At 38.4% G+C, this 25,658-nt stretch overlaps 2 protein-coding genes across 3 annotated transcripts in view; one reads left to right on the top strand and one right to left on the bottom strand.

Annotated features, from left to right (window-relative positions):
• The window catches only part of LOC124166644, a 54,026-nt gene extending 34,730 nt beyond the window's left edge, over window positions 1-19,296 (bottom strand). The window contains exons 1-8 of one of the 2 annotated variants that reach the window (XM_046544260.1): window positions 19,045-19,296; window positions 18,854-18,966; window positions 18,554-18,760; window positions 18,283-18,444; window positions 8,124-8,199; window positions 7,671-7,798; window positions 2,920-4,060; window positions 1,767-1,925 (exon numbers count right to left, since the gene is read on the bottom strand). In XM_046544260.1, coding sequence (XP_046400216.1) covers window positions 1,767-1,925; window positions 2,920-4,060; window positions 7,671-7,798; window positions 8,124-8,199; window positions 18,283-18,444; window positions 18,554-18,760; window positions 18,854-18,966; window positions 19,045-19,098 — 2,040 coding nt within the window. In that variant the 5' untranslated portion in view covers window positions 19,099-19,296. The remainder of the gene's footprint in view (window positions 1-1,766; window positions 1,926-2,919; window positions 4,061-7,670; window positions 7,799-8,123; window positions 8,200-18,282; window positions 18,445-18,553; window positions 18,761-18,853; window positions 18,967-19,044) is intronic. The other variant, XM_046544261.1, reaches the window with a different exon arrangement.
• An 897-nt stretch (window positions 19,297-20,193) lies between these two features.
• The window catches only part of LOC124167162, a 31,629-nt gene continuing 26,164 nt past the window's right edge, over window positions 20,194-25,658 (top strand). The window contains exons 1-3 of the mRNA XM_046544970.1: window positions 20,194-20,465; window positions 20,590-20,703; window positions 21,995-22,919. Of these exons, the coding sequence (XP_046400926.1) occupies window positions 20,379-20,465; window positions 20,590-20,703; window positions 21,995-22,919 (1,126 nt within the window). The 5' untranslated portion in view covers window positions 20,194-20,378. The remainder of the gene's footprint in view (window positions 20,466-20,589; window positions 20,704-21,994; window positions 22,920-25,658) is intronic.

The raw sequence follows: 25,658 nt of genomic DNA, 5'->3' as shown, positions 1-25,658 counted from the left end.
AACGAATACATATTGTATGCTTTAAAATTGTTTAGGTTGACGCGCCTAAATGACGAGAATCTTCGTCATCCGTCCAGAATGTTCGGGATAAAATGACGAGAATTCTCGCCATCCGTACGCAACGTGTTAACTCACGATTGCAACGTACTGATCTTGCTGCCCATGCGCACGTGGCTGGAGTCGAAAACAAATTTGCTGCCCACCAGATGGAAGAACGGGCAAAACGCTGAACAGTTCGTGACTTCACAACGGATTACATAATTGATACTTATTTCACAATGTGCCCAAAGTGTGAGTTCCTCAACGCCACACCACGTCGCATCGGCCAACTCCACAGGAGCCAAATATGAAATTTTAGGCATGCTTGAATTTCTCGAATGTTTGTACCTATGAAAGTCATCAGAAGAGGACTTATCCTACGGCCCATTTACGATCAGTAATAAACAGGTCACCATGATTCCACAGGAATGAAGCTTATTATAAGATGTTGCGTGAATACTGAATCTTCTACTGAAGAAAGAACCAAAATTGACGCTCTTAGGCACAGGGCACCAGGAGAACTTAAACATAGCGCAATGATTATGACGTAGCAAAGTGTATATCCATTTAAATAGCATTGCTTACCCAAGTAACTTCGCAATAAAGTTCATTTCATAACTGAAGTTTGTGTTTTTGTAATAAATTTTCTTTTACCCATAGATTGGATTAGTCTTTTCTCCGGGACCAACAATTTAAATCGTAAAAACGAGAACTTCGTAATAACGTTGTTCGTATTGACGAGAGTCTACTGTAACTTTCCATGTTCAATTTCTCTGATGTCTCCTCGATTTCTAGTCTGCATTTTTTTAATTTCCTGATTAAATAACAATGCATAAAACGTTTTGACAAAGTCTATGGAGCATTTGCTGTCAATAGGAGTAAAGTTAGTCACTGGACTCAGAGGACGAGGGCATCAGAAGGTGGTTCGGTGGTGCTCCAAGATTTGCAGCAGTCGGGGACCATAGGAAGCATTGGTGCCAACAGGGCAAACATGCCCTTGTTTTGCAATAGAGGAAGGCCATAGAACAGGACAGAGATTATGGGGAAAAATAGGGTGTGTAGTTGAAACAACATTCTTTTGTGTGTATAATTTTCATTACATGCAATGAATAAATGTGGAGGAAAAAAAAGCATGGCAATCATGGGACTGCCGTTGGAAGTGAAAACTTTTTATTTTAAAAATTTTGGACATTGATTGATGTTAAAAAATGTACAAGAAGCCTAAGCTACTAACTGGATTAGGAATAAAAACTCAGAAAAGCCAAGTTACCAGCCGAAATTCAAGAAAATATTTTTATATTTTTTATAACTACTGCTATGAACAAAATCGACTAACTATTGTCAACACTAAACGTAGCGATCCTTTCTGGTTCAGAATATGTTTTCATACATGAGAAACAAGCAAATTCAAAACTCTTACTCTCTTTATTTCCCTCTCCTTTGTTAACAGCGAGGTGGTGACGATTTTGAGGTGATGGTCACGCGAGTTCAGTGTTTTCTACTGTATCTGAAAAAAAGTGCCTAATGCACCTAAATAAGAAGAAACATTTTTCCGCAGTCAGCGTACAATACTTATAACAACATTCCCGCAGTCTAAGGGTTAAAGTGTGTGCTTTTATGTAGAAATAAAATTGTTACAAAAAGTTTACTGGTTTTTATACATTTCAAAATGGTTTACCCTCAAAAACACTCATAAGAAAATGTTAATAGATGATAGTATAACTCACCTTAAAGGTGTTTATTTTAGTCATGGGTTCATTACCAACATCCGCCTGAGCTATTTTTTGCATCTTCTTCTGATTTTGAAGAGCTATCAGCTTTTCAATTCCCTCAGGCACAGGAGAAGCAAGCTTCGTGGGATGCAGTGCCAACTCTTGAGATTTAGTCTATAGAATTTGAAAAGTAAGAGAAAACTGTAGACTCACATAGCTTCTTCAACATTTGTGAATAATAAAAGACACCACAAAAAAAAATAACAAGGCCAATGGCATCCAACTGATGAGCTAACTTACACATACACACATCACAAGAGTGAGAGGAAATGATTATTTCTGCAACCAATTACTGAATTTTTCGAGGCCCGTGTAACAGTTGAATAAAAAGTTTCCCCAATGCAGTAATCTTTAGTGAGCAAGGAAAGGAAATTGTAACGGTAAGGGTCCGGGGGAAAATTTTTGAAAAACAGGGTACAAAGTAGATGGTTTTCAACTAATTTTAAAACTTTGCATAATCGAAAGCACTTAATTTTTCAAAATATTTTGGACATTCATGATTTTTCAATATTTTGTTATGTTTTATGATGAAGCAAAGTACATAATTGCATTTTCACATTTTATGACACTCACTACACCACTGGATTGAGAAATCTTTATCCTTACGTGAAATGTGCTGAGCAATTTACCCTCCAAATGTGCATACATAAATAGTCAATGTAATTTAAATGATTTTCTTAACATCTTGTCAACTAATAAATTACAAGTAAGTTAGACACTCATGCCCCAGCGACCACAATGGTGCAAAAAAATTATCAAAGAGTATAAACGAACTATACAAATCACACACACACACCACGCAGACATCTTCAAGTATGAATTTTCATGGGCGCGTCAAGAATCCACACACTCAAGTTTGCCCAGATAATGCCAGGGACAGACACACAGAATGGGAGGGAAAAAAGAGGTTGGAGAGGGTGGCTAAGCAAAAATTCCATGTTAAAAAAAATTCTGTCCATCACAGATAACAATAATGACAGTGAAAATGGACCATACATGGGCATGCGGTTGTGGCTTAATCTTTTACAAACCACATCACAAGGGAAACCACAGAGTTTGTAAAAATCAATTAGCATTAAGGGCAAGAAAGAAGTATGAAATTAATTACCTGCTTCCCCATGCTCTTGTCAGGTGGGCTACTGATACTATCATCACTATTTAGATCATTCCCACTTTTGACAACAGATGATTTAATCCAGTCAAAAGAAAAGCTATTGCCAACATCAAATCCTGCTGCACTGCTTGCTGGTGTGTCACTAGAGATCGTCCTTTCTATGTTGGTTCCATTCACGATTTCATCACAGCCTGTATCTTTGACATGGGACTTTATTACCCCATTTTTTGACTGAATAGATTTCAAACAATCATCTTTCTTATCAAATTCACTGTCCCTTGACGTTGCATGCCTCATTGGCATGGTTCCTTTTGACATTGGAGTATATTTTGAGGGTTCATTCTCATTTTTGGCAACATTACCACATTCTAAGGAAATCCTGGTTTTCACAGATTCTTCTAATGGGGTGGGACTACAGTTCAAATGATTACCTCTCTTCTTTCTGGCATCACTTTCCACTGAATCGTCAATTGCTACATTCTTTCCTGGAATATTTGAATTATATCTTGGGTAGTCTTCCTTCCTTTCAGTGTTCCCATCACTTTTAATAGCAATCTCCTTGGCCACGCCCTCTTTTGCACTATAGTTCAAGTTGTCATGTGTCTTTTCAGTCGCACGACTCTCAACAGAATTACCTTTCACCGAAGTCCATTTTGGGCTAGCCGAATTATATTTCAAGTGATTATCTCTTTCTTCAGCTACATCTTTCAGCATTGTATTCCCTCTCACAAACTCAGTTTTTGGGCTCCTATCATGTTTAAATTTACCATTTCCCTTTTCAGATATAAATTCACTCCTCATTGAATCCCTTTTCCTGACAGCTCCTTTTTCATTCAAGGATTTCGTTCCCATTTTCCCTAAATATTCCTTACTGTTAGTAGGCCCAAGAGCACTGGACGACCTCCCTCTCCTCTGTACAGGTGGAATCCGAGTTTCCTCATCGACAGACTCATTCACACTCAACCAATCACGTGAATCATCAGATTCCTCATCTTGCTCAGTCTGGTAGGACACTGATTCAGACTTTTTCCTGTAAGAACTCTCACTAAGGCACTCTTCTTTTATTGGGCTATAAGAACTCTTCCCATGCTTCATATTTTCCGATTGAGGAGAAGACTCTTTTCCTGCATTTTTCCTGTAAAGAGTTTCATTGAAAAGTATTAACAAAACATGTGCTACATACATAGTTCACACATGAAATGGCTTAACTGTGAGTGTAGTTTATATATACAGTAAAACTTTGATTTTACCCAGTTGGTGAGACCGAAATATGGGCACTGTGTAAAATCAAGAGATGGTATTGAAGAGGAGTATAGTTTTCAGGATAACACTTGCTCATTATTTTTAGAGGCTTAGTCATACATTTTTGTATAGTTCTGATTTAAGCCAGAACCGGAACCAGAAAAAGTCTCATATGTGAGGTTTTATGGTAAAAGAGCATGAAATCCTTTTCAATGACGTCAGATATCCCGGATTCAATTACTCATTTGGAGGCAAGAAAATGAAGCCTAATAATCTTATTCACTCACAAGCAACACCACAGATGGCGTGTTACCTTAAGAGAATCAATGTTGCATTCCTGAACAATGTTTCCCATGGTTGAATAACATGGTTGAATTGCTAGCATTTCTGGCACTAAGATTACTTCTGTTACCCAGGAGAAATTTTGGAATGGTGATACTAAATGCTCGCAGAGAAGATAATTTTCGAAAATAATCTCATTAAAAGCAGTTTTCAGGAAATCCGTTTAACCACCTGCAGACAAACAAAGATTGGAGATTGAAGAAATGAGATATCTGAGGATAGTCATCCAAATTAACCCCATTAACAGGGAGCAAAATTTTGCTAATAAATCACAAAGGCTGTGGGCCTGGGTTCAAGTCCTGGCAGTAGCAGAAACTTATCAGAGACGACCCTATCCCTACTTGAGTGTAATGTGGAGGGCACTTCCAGTGCACCACTGTCCAGCAGATGGGACGTTAAGTCCTGGTCCCTTTGGAGCCTATCATTACAATCTGGCTAATGCCAACATAAGGTTCCTATCCCCCCAGCCCTTACTTAATAGCGCTAATGACCCCAGCTGTCGGTCCTCCTTCCAAATAGCATACCATAGATAATATGGAGCACGTAGGACCCGGGATATTCGGAATTTTAGATTTTTCCGGTGTTTAGATCACTTTTTTTAAGTGAGCCATTTATAACCGCGGAACTACCGTCATGCCACCAGTGACTAATAAAAAAATGATTAATGGTTCGGCACAACTTTCCCTCTTTATAATTTATATGCATTAAAAAAGCATTTTCCAATGAAATTTTAGCATTAGTAGATTGAATCTACCGGGTATAGCTTTTCTCTGTTAGCATTCTCCTGCTAATTCAGCACCGGGACCTTTGACTTACAAGCCGTGTGACTCATCTTCACGTAATATTTTTCTTCCCCATACCAGATAACAACACCGGACACTTTTTGTATTTCGATTTAATGGTGCTAAGCCATTCCTGAGTTTAAAGGGACTGCCTTATCACTCACGTCTTGAATTTTACTTCAATGATTACATGACGATTGACGACGTGAGTTATTCTCCGAGGGCATTAACTCCCGTTCAGTTAAAAATAAACGCTTGCTATCTAGCAGAGTTAAGCTAATAGCTATTCAAGTTCCAACCATGTTTCATTTAAACCCACTGACAATGAGATACAAGTTGAGTCAGTTCTGATAAGCACACCGCGCAAGCAACTTTCCCTCACCTCCATTCATCCCGCAGATGTGGGGTTAGCCAGCGGAATGAGACAATGCATGCTGCTTTTACCATCGTGTTGAATCACCATCGACTTACTTACATACTAGAAGTTTGGCTATCTTTTTTGGATCACCTTGGAAGCCAAAATTTTGGCACGGAAGGATTTTTAACGGCTCATTTTGCCGTTATATTTCGCTGGGGCGACGGAAAACATAGCATTGGCAAAATTCTAGAAAACCTTCTGTTAGGGATAGATATTCTGTAGTGCACAATTCCGGATTAACGACCATCTACTGTAATTACAATAAATATGTTATAAACAGCGTCGATCAATAAGCCTAATAATAAACAAAAGGTGATAATGTTAATATCTCCGGTAATCATCAGTCTTAATCAAAAGTAGTTACGCATACACGGCGATTGCCGGATGTTTTAGGTTTCGATATCCTTCTACGGCATATATGAACTCAGAGTGATATTCGCACTCGTAAAGGAGCCTAAAATATTACTGAGAGGGCGCAGGGAGAAGAAATAATTAGATTCACGATGTTTTTAGTTTCACACTCAACAGCACGATGTCATTTCAACCGTTCCTGTATTCATTTTTGCAACTCATTGAGACGAATAAATAACCTAACTTCATGTTGCTCCAATCAGGATTTTCAAAACAAGTCAAAAGACAACTGCGTAAAATCAAGATTAGCAGCCTCTTTGGGGCTGGGGTTATGCTGCGCAAAATCGAAAAACTGCATAAAATCAAGGAAAGATGTAAAATTGAAGTTTCACCATTGCAATTCCCTATGCTTTCCGGCCGGACTTGAGTGTCGCTGCGTAAAAACGAGACCTGATGTAAAATCGAAGTGCATAAAATCGAAGTTTTACTGTATAACATTATATATGTAACATTATATATACCACATTAATACCAATTCATATACATCACATTAATATACCATATGAAAAATTATATTTCTAAAACCTGAATCATTAACACTATGGCCTACTTTCATCCTCCTAGTACTATAAGGGGGGTGGGGGGGTACCCAAAAATAAATATGTATCATATATATCGCATCAATATACGTATACACAACATTGTCACAAAAAGATACATAGTGAACTGCTTTATAAAATCTGAATCAGTAGCACTATGGGCTATTTGCATCATCCTTGTGCCATCAGAGGGGGTTCCAAAAACTAGAGGAAAAAATTGCAACCAACCAATTGTCTCTATTGCTTTGAGCTTCTCCCTCATTGTGGGTGTTAACCATAAATTATCTCTTCCTCTGACAACATGCCAAGCAGCACACTCTCCTACAGATATGGTGTTATGAGTGGAAAGGAATTATTAACCCAGGGGAGGGCACGCGGGAAAAAGTAACATTGGAAGGCTCATCGACACCCCAAAGAAAATATTTATTTTTCTCTTTCCTTGGAATGCTGTAGTTACGCCGTGTTCTTTTTTAAATAGGTCCATTGAATTATACTGACCCTAATAATTATTCTTATAAAATAAAGAAGAACCATGGGGTGATATACACCCCCACGCACCCTTTCCCAGGTTAAAGATGACCAGAACTTTCAAGTTACTTTTCATACTGTCTGCCACCAAGCGTGATACTTGATAATTGATGAAATTACTCAGTCAAGGAAATAGGCAATTTTAATGGGTCATTATTAAGAGATGTTTCCCTGAGCTTTGTGCCTCATGCATGTGTTGGTAATCTCAGACGATGTAAAACTCCTATCTACTCGTATAGAGTCTAGGTCCCTGTGATGTCACGTGGAGTGGCATTGCATGGGTGCCAATCCGGCCTTTTTCAAATGAGGTTAAAATTGACCATAGCCTTTCGCCTAAACTGGGATTTCTAAATCCAAATAATTTGTACATTATGAATGCACTAATGGTGGGCAACAAATCGCAATCAATGCCTTTCGTTTTCTTTGATGAAGGAAACTACCCTATTTATTCACCAGGATTGAATTCTTTTTAAGTATACTTACACACGAACACATTCATGTTTATGCATACTCCAATCCTTTCTAAGGCAAATCTCAGAGCAATATGTGGCACCACATTTACTGCATGAATTATCACCCACCATTCCACAGTATAAACACCGATCTTCAGTCTGGAAAATAAGAAATGTATCATTAAAATTGTTAAAATAAGTAAAAATCTGTACTGCTCCGCAGGAGTGGACTCAAGAGTAGTGAAACAGAAAAGATATGATTGAAAGAGAGCTATTGTAGAATCAAATTTGTACATATAATATCATATAAATTTTCTCATCAAATAGTAAACAGACAGCATACGATACAATGCAAAAAATGAATAAATCAGATGAACAGTCTTCAATGATTTCACTATTCAATACAATAAAAACTTTTGCTTGTCATGAATGATAAGAGAGATAGATATATTTTTATTCACACTTTACTTATACTCATGATTACCTCCTCAAACTGCCTGGAATAGCTGCTTTTCGTCATTATATCTGGACTTGGTTTCCCTGATGATGATGCATATGAACTGTAAGAAAATATAATCAGCACTGAGGCATTATATGCAGAATATGAAAATTGGGTAAAATACATTATTGTCAATAGTTTTTCAAATGATTGTTTTCTTACAAAAATATTGATTATTAAAAATTAATTACATTATATAACTTGGGAATCATGATACTAGGTCACGTCGAAAGGCAAAAAAGAAAATTAAAATGTTTAGAGAGTTTTGAGTCGTGCCAATGGAGAAAAATGGAGAGATATAGTCAGAAATGAGGCTCTGTTTATCAAAAACTGTGGAACAGAGATGCCTTCCATAGAGACTGTAGTAAAAAGTAATCTACTCAATTATATCTATTGTCTTGGGCTCAACTTTGAGGAAGTTCATATTAATAATAAAATGAGGAAAAAAACTTTGTTTTATTCCACCAATTTATTTAAAGGTGTGACTGGTTTTGATACAGTGGCATCATAAGCAGATATAAAGGGTCGAATCAAAGGCTTGGTTCTTATATTCCCTCCAGGTTATGGGGGAGGAAGAAAGTAGGTGGAAGGGGTTGACACTTCTAGGTGTGGGAAGGAGAGGAAAGGAAGGGGTGGGGTGGAAGACGCTTGGAAGGTTTGGGTTTTGCCAGGTTGTTAGTGACTAAGGTAGTGGTGAGAATGTCCATGGGAGTGGGGGGCAGGGGAGAATTAAGGGTTATAATGCTTTTTCTGCAAGGATTAACCCAGGAAACCTTATTAAAAGGAATCTTAACTTCACCACTGAGTCGATGAGGGCTTGACCGCAGGTGACATAATGTAAATATATAATTTTTTAGCAATATTTTCCATTTTTTTATGCACAGTATCCCATTCCAATACTCAATATACAAATTATTTATGTATATGCACAATACACAAATTATATATATAAATTATGTATAATTTAAATATGCACGCAATATACAACAAAACAAGCAATACCAATATGTACACCATAAAATATAAATGAAAATTTTTTTCAAATTAAGTCATGCAGCAGAGATATTTCACATACAGTGAAACCTCGATATAACGACACCCCACGGTGCACTAATAAACACTCGCTATAGCGAATTGTTGCTTTACCGGAGGTGGAGCAAATAATAGCCAATGTACCTGTTGCGAACAGATATACAGGAACAGGAGTGGTGCGGCGACAGATAAACATCTATCCGATAAACGTAAGCATAAATCCAGACGAAAGGCGATGCTTTTTTGCATCACTAAATTTCCTTATTCAAATAACGACTAACTATTCAAACAATTTATAAGCGCCGCACTGAATAAAAATCATGCAAAGCATTGTTTCGTCATCATTATATTTATCGAACGACAGTTTACCACATAAATTTGAGACTGCGCACTCCATTAACTTCATTTCTAACAGATCGCTAGCAATTACAGCGGTTAAGGAGTCTTCATGAAAGTCTTCCGGCGGTGAAACCCTCGCTATGGCGAGAGCCAACACCGAAAGGGTCTCGTAAAAACGAATTCTTTAGCACGCTTATTATAGGGTAAATTGACGGTGCATCGGCTATCTCTCGTAATATCGGGGGTGTCGCTATAGCCCGTACTCGCTTTAACGAGGTTCCACTGTATATATCAACCGTTTTCCTCGTCCTTTTTCCATTATATGTTCCTATCCCTTTCTTTCCTTCCCTCTGAATTTATATGTAAATTTATTATTATAATTTTTACGACTTTTCAACAGTGTGACTTGGCATCCGTGATGCACTGACATTGCTAACATTACACCCTGGAAACCTTTTAACCCTCACAGAAAAAGCCTTATTACAAGCAATCTTAACTTCACCGCTAAGTCGATGAGAGCTGGTCTGAAATATCCAAAGCAATGTGACCACCCATTCCAGATGGCCACAGAATTTAAAAATAACTAAAAGTAACCCAAATTATGGAATCTATTAAATAACTACTTTTTGGAACCTATAAAATTAACTACCAGTTGATGGATAGCTATAAGGATTCCTGAGCTCAAGGTCAGAGGTGATGATATGTCCAAATATTGAACAAGAGCTACGGTTTCTTTCTGATCTCAAGCATATGAAACTTTTATCATATATTGATTCTCTGATCAAACTTGTCACAATATCAGATATTCATTAAGCATGTGAATGGCACAATAACCTAAACTGTAAATAGGTAAGAAACCCTATGGATTCAGCAGTAGCATCATGTGGATGGGTTATCAAAGTAAAGATGGTCTCCAGGCAAACTTGATAAATATGGTATGGAAGTGATGGAATGGGCTTCCTTCATATTCCTCATTTACATAACAATGAGCCTACTGCAGTGTATGTACCATCATTTGCAAAAGTCGTGCAACAAATCGAGCGGTGCCACTTTTCCTCCATTGTCGATTTCTGGCCACCATTAAATTTGAATGATCACTAACTGGGATTGAATCTTCATGGTAGCTCGGGAACGACTCACGAACAGGTCATCGTGACACGGGAGGGAGACGTAGGGAATCATTACGATGCTCAGATGCCACCAGGACAAGGCAAAACAAGGGCAGCGTTTGAATATTATACCACGCTTACACTTTTGTTAGAAGTAGAAATACTAAAAAAAAAAAGTTTTTTGTCTTATCGGCAATAAAGCATTAGAATACTAACAGCAGATATACTGCCCGAGGGATAAATGGACACTTGATTTTGAGCTTGGTGTACTTTTCCAATCGGTGAACATGAACATAGAAATGTTCAGCCACAGGATACCCTATCTCCGGTAGTCGATTAAATCATTCTAATTCTCACAAAATAATTAAAACTGTACGAAAGCCGAAGTTGTTTTACAAAACTATAGCTTCATAATTTTTTCTGAGATCAAAAATGTCTTTGAATTATTCTCAGTTTTACTTGGAAGTACACCAGGGAGAGTTGCAGACTTACCTAGAGGTTTTTTTGATGATGGCATGATTATTCTGGATGCAATTTTAGCTCTGAAAATTGAAATTATGCTGTGATGTTGAAAATTCAATAAAATAGTCAGCCATATTCCCAACCAATGAGAAAGGTTATTCTATGTTGTTAGATGCACTTAGCACAATGGTCAAGATGGCAAAACCAACATTTCACAACATGTTTCTTACAATTTACGGTACGGTACTTAAAACAACCTAAACTTGGGGCACGTGCTTCCATTCCATGCTTTCATTAGCGTGCAGGAGACCTATTTGTATCTATTTGCAATATTTGTTTGAGTTTTGTCAGCATTAATGCAGGGTGAGGTTAAATGATGAGGTATAATTTTTGACAAGCTTTTTTTTACCAGTTACTAACGTACACGTTTTTAGAGACAAATTTGCGTTAATTCCAACTTTTTTCAAAGATTTACAATTCTTTAAACACAAAAATATAAAAATAGCCTCATGGCTGAGCTTAAAGGCCACTGGTTCGTCCACTGGATGGTGGGTCAACCTTTAGATATAGAGGGAAGATGCGAGATAAGCAACTTCTCTCGTCGAATAAGCAGTCGTGGAAAAAAAGCGGCGGTGTTCGGAGGGGGTATTGGGCTACCCAAGGGTAAGGTAGACCATTTAAATGATACCGAAACCTGTGAAGATACCGTGACTTGGCGTCTGGGGGCCGCCAACAACTATGCCTCTCATCACCCGGGGGAGAAGGCAGCAGCTCTTCTTCACATGTGCCAAGGTGGAAACCATACTGGTCGGTAGAGCGACACACATTTCACTACGGGCATGGTAACATTTACTTTAACGGCTGTAGTACTGCGATGTGGAAGGCAAGGGGAAACCACCACATTATCATCCCAAGGAGTCGCAGCTACTCCACTCAATTTATATAATGACTAGGGATGGGTCGAATAGTAGATTTCTCGAATCCGAATATCGAATTCGAATATCAAATCATTGCTCGAATATTCGAATACCTCGAATTTCGAATACTAAACGATGAATGTGAAAATGTTTGACTAGGTCGCCTATGCAGCAGGAAACCCAAGATTTTGGCGAGTAATTGTGACTGCCTTTAAAGGATTCAAACTGGAATTTAGCTGATTAATGGAATATTTTAATTTTATATAAACAATAGGGTAGTTTCCTTCATTAAAGAAAATGAAAGGCATTGATTGTGATTTGTTACCCACCATTGGTGTATTCATAATATACAAATTATTTGGTTCTAGAAATACCGGGTTAGACCAATGGCAATGGTCAATTTTATCCTCATTTGAAAAAGGCTAGATTGGCACCCATGTAATGCCACTCCAGTTGACATCACAGGGACCTATTTTCTACACGAGAGGATAGGAGTTTACATCGTCTAAGGTTACCAATGCATGCATGAGGCACAAAGATCAGGGAAACATGTCTTAATAATCACTTATTAAAACTGGCTGTGGTCGGAAAGTTTTCTTCGCTTGATAAGGTATTAATAATCCTTATTTTAGCCAAGCGCTACCAGCTAGCATGGTACTCGGCTACCTGCTAGCATCCTGCGTCGTGTTAGCGCTCAGAGCCTCGCCCCAAGGTCACCTCACTCGCGGCAGCGGGAAGCAGAACGACGTCACGCGGAGTTTTTCCCGGCATTCATACTTACCCGTCGCGTTTTCGCGCGCTTGAAAATTTTCACTTTTAATTTAATCGCGAAAAATAGATATCGTCTTATAAAAATCTAGAATCGTTAAATACGTACTCCAGGAGTATTAATATTTCGATTGAGGCTATAAAAAATAATAGGAGAGCACCGTATTTGAGCATTACGCCAAAATGCTAAGCCTCCGTCGTATTTCTTCGTCTTTCCGGCATTTATTTTCCTGCGTAAAATGCTTAAATAAAGTCAGAAATATGTCGTGTTTGGTCTTATTCTTTTTTAAATTACGCGCTTATTACTAATATTTCAATCCAATAAAAGCGTAATATCAATAGCCGAAAGTCATTGTTAGACAACTTTTGGGCTAGTAGATGACTCATGCAGCAGTTGACCTCCAGAAATGGGGAACTTCGAAGCAGGTAACCAGAAAAAGGCCAGTGGGTTAGTAGAGGGGGGGCGTGAGACACGTTTTTATTGTTCTCGTATAACTTGATATTTTTTTCGAAGCTAAGGTCTTCGTAATACGATCCCTGCGTGAGCTGAGACCTTTTGTTTGATTTCGGAGAAGAGGAAATCGTCGGAGGGGGTGGGGCGAACGCTGAATGGAGGGGGATAGCAGATCGTGGGAAATGCGCCAATGTCACTATCCCACGGCACTGATGAGTTCCTCCATATGGTAGTTTCATCTCCTGGGGAAGAAGGGTGAAACGCGATTCTTATTTTCCGGTAACTTGATATTTTTTTCGAAGCTGAGGTCTTCGTAATAAGATCCCTGGGCAAGCCGGGACCTTTTGTTTGATTTCGGAGAAGAGGAAATCGTCGGAGGGGGTGGGGCGAACGCTGAATTGAGGTGGATAGCGGATCGTGGGAAATGCGCCAATGTCACTATCCCACGGCACTGAGCTTCTCCTGATGGGGGACACCTGGGATTTTCGGATTTTTTTCACCCGATCAATTTCGGTTCCCCACGTTGAACTCTATTCTGCTCGCTCTAACCCGCGAATTTGATGTAGTTCGTCAGCTTGCCTAAAACGGCGCTGCATGCACTAAACGACCAGAGTTCTCCTCATTTTTTCGAGTCAACTACCAACGACGTGCGAGCGACAGTGTATGACGCCAAATTAAAAGTATTCGAGTTATTCGAGACGGCACCTTTGGCATAAATATTCGAGATCTCGAATATCGAATACTTTCTAGTATTCGAGGTATTCGAGTATTCGCGGATACTATTCGCACATCTCTAATAATGACATGATGGAATTCTCTAGGGTAAAATATTCCGGAGGTAAACTAGTCCCCCATTCGGACCTCCGGGCGGGGACTACTCGATAGGGTACATCGGTCAAAGGTAATAGAATGTTAAGGATAGGAACATGGAACGTTAGATCACTTCGTACCTGTGGTAAGCTAGAGAACTTGAAGGTGGAGATGCGAAGAATGAACCTCGACGAATTAGGCATCAGTGAAATGAAGTGGCCCCAGGAAGGAGACTTTTGGAGTGGAAGCTACAGAATGATACACACAGGATCGGTAAGTGGTAATGCTGGAGAAGGCATAATGCTTAGAAAGAGTGCCGGGATGCGTGTTAAAAGCTACCTGCAGTTCAATGAAAGGATAGTAATAGTGAAGATAGATACTAAACCCGAAGCTACTGTATTGGTACAGGTTTACATGCCTACGCCAGATTATGAAGATGAAGAAGTAGAAGATGCCTACCAAGATATAGCGGAAGTTATCAAGCAGGTAAGAGGGGAAGACAATCTTATTATTTTAGGTGACTGGAACACCATCGTCGGCGAAGGTCAAGACGGAACAATAACTGGGAAATATGGGTTAGGTAACCGAAATGAAAGAGGAGAAAGGCTACTTGAATTCTGCACTGAGCACAGGCTAGTGGTTGCTAACACTTTATTCAAAAAACCCCTGCGAAGAAGATACACGTGGAAGATGCCAGGAGACCGTAGAAGATTCCAAATCGACTACATTCTAGTGAAACATAGATTCAGCGACCAGGTGAAGGACTGAAAAAGTTATCCAGGGGCAGATATCGATAGTGACCATAATTTAGTTATGATGAAATGCCACCTTAAATTTTAAAAATTGAAGAAAGCCATGAAAAATATAGGGCAGGTTGAAAAATTGAAGGAGGTTCAGCATCAACTGGCTTTTCAAGAGGCTGTAGAAAATTAAATAGGGGAGGATACGACCAAAAAATCAATGGAAGAGAGTTGGAAAAGCATTATAAGTGGTCTGCAGGCAGCAGCTGAGGAAGTTCTTGGTAGAAGATGAGTCGTTATGAAAAAACCATGGATCACGCAGGAAGTATTAGATCTCATTGAAGAAAGAAGAAAATACAAGGCTGCGAAAACAGAGGAAGGACAGCATTGTTACAAGAGAATAAGGAACGAAATATGTCGTTAAGCGCGGAATGTTAGAGAAACATGGATGAAAAGTATTTGTGAAGACGTACAAAACAATCTTAAACATGGAAAAGTAGAGGCCGCCTATAGGATAGTAATGAACCACTTTCAGGAAAGGGGCGTAAGATGTAATACCTTTAGGGACAAAAAAGGAGAACTAATGATTGAAAACGAAGAAAAAGGGAAGAGATGGAAGGAATATCTGGAAGATTTGTACAAAGGAAGCAGCCTCAGAACGAATGCTATTGAAAATGAGAGGGAAGTGGATGCTGATGACATGGGAGCCCCAATTTTAAGATCGGAATTTGATGCCGCTATAAGAGACCTCAGGATAAATAAAGCGCCTGGCATTGATGACATTCCTGCAGAACTAATTAAAAATTCAGGAGAGAAGACATTGAATCAGCTATACAAAATCATTACTGAAATATATTCGACAGGTGAGATACCAAAGGACTTAAAGAGGAACATTATAATCCCTATTCCTAGGAAGAAAAGAGTGGAGAACTGCGAAGATTTTAGGACCATAAGCCTTACTACACATGCGTCAAAGATACTGACAAGGATCATCTATAGAAGAATAGAACTAAAAGCAGAATACTTGGATGAGGACCAATTTGGATTCAGAAAAAAACAAAGGCACAAGGGAAGCAATATTGTCCCTAAGACTGCTCATAGAGAAGAGAATGGAAAAGAACAAGCCAACGTTCGTTGCGTTCGTGGACTTAGAGAAAGCATTTGAAACGTGGATTGGAGCACAATGCTTGGAATCCTAAAGGAAATTGGGGTTCTTTACAATGACAGAAGAATCATCCACAGTTTATACAAAAACCAAGTAGCCGTGATAAAATCAGGGCACAGCTGTGAAGAAGCAAGAATTAGGAAAGGAGTGCAACAAGGCTGTACATTGTCACCCATAATTTTCCACTTTCACATTGAGAAAGCCATTAATGAAATCAAAGAAAAGGCATTGGGAGTGAATTCCATGGAGAAAAAAATTACCATGCTAAAATTTGCCGATGACATAGCCGTTATAGCAGAAACAGAGACGGATTTGAAAAATATTCTGGTTAATATTGGTATGGTAATGGGTAGATATCAACTGAAAATAAGCACGAAGAAAACCAAGATCTTAGTATGCAGCAGAAGAGAAGTAGACAAGACCAACATTAAAATAGGGAGGCAAAAACTGATAGAGGTGGATGAATTCGGTTATTTGGGAAGCAAGGTAACTAGTGACGGGAGAAGCAAGAAAGAAATTATCAGCAGAATAGCCCAGGCGAAGAGAGCATTCCACCAAAAGAGAGACCTGCATACAGCGGTAAACTTAAATATGGAAATAAAGAAACTATTTATAAGAACCTACATTTGGAGTATGCTACTATACGAAAGTGAGGCATGGACAATGACCGCAGCGGAGAAAGCAAGGATAGAGGCCTTTGAAATGTGGTGCTACAGAAGAATGATAAAAATCAAATGGATCGACCGAGTTAGTAACGAGGAAGTCCTAAGAAGGGTAGGAGAGAAGAGAAGCCTCACGAAAACCTTAATAAGAAGACGGAATAACCATATAGGCCACATCTTGAGACATGATGGCCTGATGAAGACAATCGTCGAAATACAAGTGGAAGGCAAGAATGGAAAAGGAAGACCTCGAACAAATTATATGGAACAAGTAAAGAGAGATGTGAAAGAGAAGAAATACGTAGGTGTGAAAAGATTAGCTGATAGGAGAATTGAGTGGAGAGCTGCGTCAAACCAATCCTAGCATCTATTATCAAACAATACCAGTTGAAATCCGAAAATCATTGAAAATGGGACTTGTAGCTAGAATTAAGTTTTCCTCGTCATACTTTGAATACGTGGAAATACATCTTTACCAATTGACGGACGTTGGAGAACTCTGTTGTTATTTACGCAACGATTAATGCCGATCAGTTAAACTAACTTCATATTTTACGCGTTTGCTCAGATAATTATATGATGAAACACTTGGAATATCAAAGCTGCCTCATATCTTATGTCATAGATATTGTATTAAAAACATCTACCCAAGTCAATAGATGTAAACAAAAGTCCGGCATGTTCACAGTGAACGACTCGTGATTTCCAGCTCTCTGAAAAGAGCTAAAATCACTCAAAAAGAGCCAAGCTAGAAAATTTTTAAAATCTCTCCGAGGAATTACCCTAGATATTTCCTTCTGCATTAAATGCTACGATGTGTTATGGGGAATATCATGAGCACTAGTTTCACTTAAATAGAAGCGATCAAATCCTGAGACTGAAAAGGATGAAAAAATACCTCACCCACCTAATGACCCGTTCTTCATACATTGAACCATGATGACTAGTGTTGGATTGCTGCATATACCCTAAAATCATACAGTTTCCAGGCACAATCTTTGTGGAGCGAAAGTGGTTCCGCTCAATTTGTTGCACGACTTTTGCAAATGATAGTACACCTAAGTGGTCAATGAAGAGATTAGTCTTTATAGATGAGCACTGTCACCAAGTCCCCACAAAATAAATCTTACTAAATAAAAAAATATAACTTTTTAGCAAAATATAACAGTACTGTTCCATTTGCTTTTATTTCTCTCAATAACTTCCCTTGCTTATGGAGCTTCTTATCCTTATACCCCTGAAAAACGTCAAAACATGGTTTTGCAATACTTTAGACACTTAGGTGGGCAGAGGAATATGCCTAGTACATAAAAACACCTAGGTAAACAAAGACACTTTTTAAAATTCTTCGAGGCAAAATGATGGTTGCACCAAACAAAGATCAAATTAATACAAGTAGTTTTTAATTGTGGTATAAACACTAAGTAAGGGGCACACTAGAACGGTCATAAATATTTTTAAACTTACTACAAGGATATAAGATCAGAACTTTTCACTGGAATAAGTTAAAAACGGAGGGATACAACCAGGGAGGCATAATTAAGTTCTGCATCTAATGCAATGATGAATTCCTGAATACGATACAGTCATACTGACATATAAATTAGGCGAATGATATCCCAGAAAATAACTATACCAAAGAGCCATTCCAACAATCGAAATGAAAAAGAAACCCCTAATACTTACGCCGCATAATCTCGGATACCATCTGTTCGCATCGATTCACGTAAATTGACTCCTCTACCCCTTTTTCTGCGGCCTCGAAGTCCAGTAACTTGATGTTCTTTTCTCGAAGTGTGATAACTGGTATCTTCACTTTCAACAAGTTCTCCGACAACTACTTGTCCCCTAAGACGAAAAAAAAACGATAAGTGACCTCATATTTTAAAAATCATGCCTACTTAATATCTTTAAGAACGTTTACTTCAGATTAGAAACAGCGACTTTTAATACTCACCAGGTTTTGTGAATAACGCGTCTACTCAATTGACGAGAGTTCGTTGTGTGTTTTGCTTGCGTCCCATGAAAGAGCGCAGAATGTAAAACAGAAACTTTAGGTTTTACACTAACATCAATACCTTCATCAACTGCCACACCACCGTACCGCATTTTTAAGTAATTTGGGGGCTGTTCATTAAGTTCTGCAATGGCTCTGTAGCATTCCCTGATAATCAAAGAAATCCCATTCAGTGTCCAAGTACTTCAACAATACCCTGAATAAGCTGACGATTAACTAAAATTAAAATTTTTAACTTACAATTTGCTTTCGTAGACAACATAACCACATTTCTTGCCATCGCTATCATCCGATTCACGGACAAATACGGTAACCATATCCCCAAATTCTAGAAGCATGGTCATCAATGCATCCTGAAAAGTAGAAAGCCTCATTGCACAAACCTTAACTATTAATTCTACAGAAAAATGCATAAAGCCGAACATAAAAACCTTGTTAAGTGTTGGAGGTATCCCAGATATCAAAACTTTGTGATTACTGGCCATTTTCTGCTTTAATATTGCACCCGTACTTCATTTACTCCCGTCAAATAAAAACATACAGCCTTTATAATGCAAATTCAATATAGGAGCATTGCCACAACAGAAAATGGATCAATCATGGAACAAGTCGTAAAAGTAAACAGGATGTTCGAATCATCCCACCGACCATGCGAGTTTGTTGTTCTTGGTCGTTCTCCGAGTTTCCGACCATGCCGGGATTTCCGACTTTGAAAACGATTTATATCGCTGTCGGCTATTGGCCAATTTATATCGCACCCTGAGCGCCTATTTCGGAAGACAGTTTTGAGAGGCTTCCATAAAATTGAGCTATATTCTTCAATCATAGCCATTTATGAAAGACATATTTCCATTTAAAGATAAAAAGTAAAAAAAATATGTTAAAATACACTAATATCCCAAAATATTAAAATACACAGGCCATAGCTAAGATTGGGCAGAGCCCTAAAATGCGAACTGCGAGATAACTCGACGCTATCGCTGCGCAGTAGCATGAAATATATACTAACCATTAAAGTAATCTCTATGGGACCAACCAATAGAGCATATATTTTAGGAGGTAAGAAAAATGTATTTTTATACTTTCAAATTGCTGCAGGGCGGAAAAGTTACAATCGGTGGACATTTTCAAAACAGAAATATTATTCGAATTGGGTAATATCTTTCCGTTCACGCAAAACGAAAGAAATGCCTACTTTCACAGATTTTTCGATTTTTTTTTCAATTTTTGCCCCCGTTCTTTAAAGTACGCTACTGTATAAAAACGTTGCATCCTGTACTCCTAAATGAGGGAAAAGTTGCATCTTTACTCTATTTCAATAATTTATTACTAATAGCTGCGGAATCCGTAAAAATTATGGAAATTATTAATATTTGGTTGTTTTTCATATCAATCTATTCTTCCTGTTGTGGTAATTAATATTTTTCAAGTACATTCAATTAAATTCTAATATGATTACGAAAAACAAATAAAAGCATTTATTATAATATCTAGTAAAATAAAGATCCCGTGGTGAAATCCAGTGAAATCTATCATTACTATGTTGAAAACAAAAAAAACTCATACAAACAATGCTTAGCAACTGATTACTTTATGATGAAAACGATGAAAACCAATGGATACAGCACCTGACTGAAGCAGTATTATAAGAAAAATAAATAGGTTCTATGAGGAACCATCAATAATACTGAAAGAACCATCCATGAAGTCACTTGTTTTGCCATAAAGCAATGTATGAGCAGCTACTGTAGCAAATTTAACAATAATGGCAGATGCTACAGCCAGGCCAATGAGAGTTCCAGTTACATTTATACCATACTTAGAAAAACACAGGATATATAATTTGTTTCAAGTAGGTGATTTAGCATAAAAAATTAAGGCCAGTATAAAATATAAAGAATGCTGCACTGTACTTATAAATTGATGAAGATAACCTTATAAATGATTAAGATGGGCTTATAATGTGAATTCTTCAGGAGCTACTCAGCCGAGTAATAATAAAAAGGCCAGATGATCATTTACAATTTATCAAAGATGAACTTTTGGAAATAGTCAAATTTGGGAGCTTAAAATGCTACCAAGAACTTAAGGTAAGACACTGTTCATAATAAAATCATATTTTACAATGATCAACCCATATGTAGCACACAGCCTCCCAAAAATATGCTACGTCCATCTCTTTTCAATGGACTTTCTTAATGCGTAGTAAAATTGTTCCAACTGTTCGTACAACAATCTACTTATTTTAGTCCTTTCATCACTAGTTACTAACACTTGACAAAACCATATGACTTTTGTCATCTTGTGATATATTTTTATGCCATATTGTTCGTTATGTATACATAATGTATCTACCAGAACCTGTAACATTTTTGCCAACTGGATAATCAGTGCCCAATCATCCACAAAGTTCATTCTTAACATCAACCCCACCACCTTGACACCAGCCTCTAGCTCTCCCCCTGCCTACCTTACCATCTTCTCTGCATGCATGTTAAACAGCAATGATGGCAGAAAATACCCTGGTCTCACACTTCATTGGCCATCAATTTTCCACCCTTTTTCCATCTGCAGTATCCTCCAGGACTGGTTCCAGACATTTTTCTAGTGTGAGCGAAAAACAATCCCCCCTCCTCAAAAATAATCTGAGAGGTAGTAGGATTTCTCTCGAGATGCATATTAAAATAAATACAAATACTTTAGGAATAAGGTTCGAGACTAAAATATCAGCGTGAACTTAAAATGTGCTTGCTCTTTTATATTGAATGCAGCCCCCAGACAGCCTTGCAATTAGAGGAAATTATAATGCACATTTATGAAGTATTGAAGCTCCTAGAACGAATATTATTGATGTTTATATGATTGAATATTAATGAATGAACAGTATTGAAGCTCCTAAAAAATGAATCAAGGGCAAAAATCAAAGATGCCTACAGAATTGAGGTTGTATCGCAAATCTAATCATGAAATACCTTGTTTGTACATTCTTGCTTACTCAGTGCCTGAGCCATTCTATTTTATACAAAGTCGGTGGAGCCAGTTTCAGCTGTAAGCAAAGAACATACATACGTGGCCGCATAGGGTGGCAATCAAAAGGGGACGCCCCAGTGCTCAGTCCAATGCATACATAATTGGTTTTTAAGCTCTAAATATATCACATTCAATAAATAAGAGCTTCAATACTTCATAAATGTGCATAATTTCCTCTAATTGCAAGACTGTCTGGGGAAATGTTGTCTTATGTTCAACAATGCCAAGAATGTTTGATGGGAGCCTGGGTCAAACTGCATTCCTTACCTCCCCACATGGGTAGCCACATCTAGTTGTGAACATATAAAGTCACTTTTTTTTAAAGATATTCAATGTCTTGCCTTCTCTTAGATTACAGAAGAACCAGAGGGCAGCATATCTAGTTTAGTAGACAGCAATGAATCTCTGACAAATCAAATGAAGAAAGTAAGATTGTCAATGAAGGCAGAGAGTGTGCTATTAGCTGATGAATCTCAAGAAGAAGTTTTTGAAAAAATAATAAGTAGCATAGACTATCAATTAAATGAAACATTAGCAAGTATGACTGAAGAAGAGTTTCGATTATTTTCCGAAGAAGTCATAAGCAATTGGAGAACCATTCACAGGAGCAAAAAGTTTTACGATATTAGAGAACTTCCTTTTTACCAACGTGTGCAAGAGGAAATGCGAAGGCACCCAGAGAGTGATACAGACAGTGATGCAGCAAACAATGAAAACAGTTCTATTTATCTATTTTTTCATCCTAAAGAAAGTGTTGATGAACAAGCAGAGGAAGACAGTAAATCTCATGTTGAAGGCTCAAATGGTGGAAGTGATCTCAAACTAAGTCAATCTATCAGAAGTTTGGACATAAAAATTAGAACAGATAAGACATCATCTTCTGAATCTAGTGCAAACAATGAGAGCATTGATCAGATAGCAACAGTGAGCTACACTGAAAATGACACTAATTCGAGTACTGATGAGAGAAAAAGCGATCAACAAATAGTCCAAGTCAAATTATTGGAAGGAGTCCCGTCAAATATCACAAATGAGATTAAGGAATACATCATGAATTTAATCCAGGAAATGGTGGAGAAAATTATCCTGGAATTGCCTAAACAGTCCCTACCAAGAATAAATTTGAATATCTTCCAACGACCAACTGAGAAAAAAAAGACATTACAATTTCCAAGAGGCCCAGTTATGATTCCTCGAGTGATATTAATAGGGCCACCTGGTGCAGGAAAACACCGACAAGCACGATTGTTGGCTGAAAAACTGAATGTCATTAATGGTATGTTAAAAAAAATGAATATTTTAGTCCATAGATCTGATTTGATGGCATCAGAGGCAGGGAAAAGAGGGCTGAAAGGCCGATTTGATGGCATCACCTCCTCCTGACTGGGTCTTTGTGAGGGAATTGTATACGGGAATTAACCCTTTTGAGCTGAATTTCGGGTGGAGCAGACAAGCATTTTCATATTCAGAAGACCTAAAGTCAGCTATAGCTGGCATGGGGTAAGGGAAGTGACCCCTGACGTAGCAATGGTTGGATGCATTCAATCCCAGCTTGAAAACCACCTCCACGAGAACTTGGGGCCACTCCTCGACAAATAAACCAAAATCAGACAATTGTTACATCAGCGACTGCTTCCCTTCCCTCCTGTCCACCAGAGCCAACGTCCGGTCGTTTGTGTTGAAAAATCCACAACAGCTATACCCAACGTCAGATGTTCTGCTTATGAAAATGCCCGACGTCCATTGCAAAAGGGTTAATCCACCACTTTCAAGCTTAATCATGGATTTAGTATGTATATAATTGCAATTCTAAGGTTATTATTTAATATTTCAGAAAGAATATGCTTCGTTAAAACTTTCGCAGGTGCTCGTCATTATCATAAAAACATTTTGGGCTATGTCGCCACGTCAATACTTTGGGTGGTCCCAATGTTTCCCGACCGATGCTGGTCACTTTTTCTTGAGTTTAATTTTCCTCATCTTGAGTTTAAATTTCCTCATTTCACCATCACCCAGCCCAAATAAATGGAGTAGTAAACACCTTGATTCACCGCTCCTACACAATAAGCGACCAGGAAAACTTTGCTGGAGAGAGACGAAAGCTAGAGGCCATTCTACGGGGAAATGGATTCGACGACAGTTATCTCTCGTACTTTTAATAAAGTCATCAAAAAGAACGAAATGAAAAACAACGCCGCAGAAGCCGCGAACTCAGCCATAAACGACCTCAGCGATCAGAAGAAAGTCTTCCTGCCATACAATAAGGGGATGACAGACGTAATAGGAAATATCCTTCGAAAATTCCAGATAAGGACAATCTTCTCGCCTCACACACAGATAAAGCATCTCCTAAGCACCGTCAAGGATAGAACTCCACTCCAAGTGGAAGGGGTTTACGAAATTCCTTGCCAGACCTGCGGGAAGAACTACATCGGCAAAACAGGCAGGTCGGTCAAAACACGCCTAGAAGAACACACGAGAGCGATTCGACTGGGGCAATCAACGAAGTCCGCGGTAGCCAAACACGCAGCGCTGGGCCACATCATCGACCTCAAGGAAGTCAAAATCCTCGGCAAAGTTAAAGGTTTTAAACAGAGACTCGTCAGAGAAGCCATTGAAATATCCAAAGAAGATAAGAATAATTTCAGCAGAGACACCGGCATTAAAATTAGCCGTACTTGGCAACCTGTAATAAGAAGAAACAAGCCGCAACCCACCCCCCCAACCTCCGGCTCCCCTCCCCCCACCACCTGACACAGATACCTACCTATATAAAATATCTTAAACTCCCATCTCTCCATAATCCCTTGAAAAAGCGACCAGCATCGGTCGGGAAACGTTGGGGCCACCCAAAGCATTGACGCGGCGACATAGCCCAAAAGTTTTTAATCATAAAGAATATGCTGTATATAAATAAGTATCAATTCTTCTTGAGTGTTCACTTTGCTAGAATACCCACTGAGATGATTGCCAATGATAATTTTACCATTTTAAAATCCTCTCCAACTTAAATTTGTACACTGAAAACAATCACCAAGCAAGAGGGGAAGCGATGGAGCCCAAAACCCCACCAAGATGAGGAAAATTAAACTCAAGCAGCAAAAGATATCCCAGCAACGTCCAGGCAACATTGCCGGTATTAACATATGGCACCCATGCTAATCCAATTAACATTGTACCTGCCAAATATCCAAAGGACCCGCCAAACAATGTTGCAGCTATGTCCAACAGTGGACATGGAGGTCCACATTACAACATCTCTTAGATATCTTCACAACATATAATAAGTGGATAAACGAATGGATGTGGATGTGCTTATAATGGTTTTTGGTAATCCCCAGACATGCAAACAAAGTATTTGTGCTCTTCAATTCTATACAGAACATATGCCAGGTACCTAAGAATACTGTTTGGGATAACAATATTTTAATATCATGGATATTACAACTTGGACAGTGGCGTAGCCAGGAATTTCGTTCATGGGGGGTCCAAAACAATGACCCAGCAACCCGCACAACAATGGGGAATAGTTCGCTCGCCACTCAAGAACAGGGCTGAGCAAGGCTTTCCTTTATTATGACGCAAAGTACAAGTAATTATGTTTCATCCAAATAAACAGAAATGTAGTGTTGTAGTCATCCGGAGCTTCAAGCTCTTTCAAATATGTAAGAAAGGCTAGGAAAACAACACTGAAGAGCATTAGTTAAAATATATTTACAACATTTTAACATTACTTAAAGGAATAATTAACAAAATAATGCTCTAAATTACAGCAATAATCCCCTAGTATTTCCACTTCTGACCATTTCATCGATTACTTTGTCACTTCTTATATGGGCTGGGTAGTGAATAGATAGCAGAGCAAGTCCATTTAATCTTTCACCACCTCTTAACCTGAAGTTAATAGTTGATAGCAGGGTAGAAGTTTTTGTCGCAGGCATCTAGAATGGACATGATTTTCTTGGGAAAATCTGATTTTTTACATAAACCATGTCGTATTCCACAGCATATACTC

Source organism: Ischnura elegans, chromosome 10 (assembly GCF_921293095.1).
Source record: "Ischnura elegans chromosome 10, ioIscEleg1.1, whole genome shotgun sequence".
NCBI classification, from domain to species: domain Eukaryota; kingdom Metazoa; phylum Arthropoda; class Insecta; order Odonata; family Coenagrionidae; genus Ischnura; species Ischnura elegans.
This window is presented reverse-complemented; position numbering and strand designations above follow the sequence as displayed.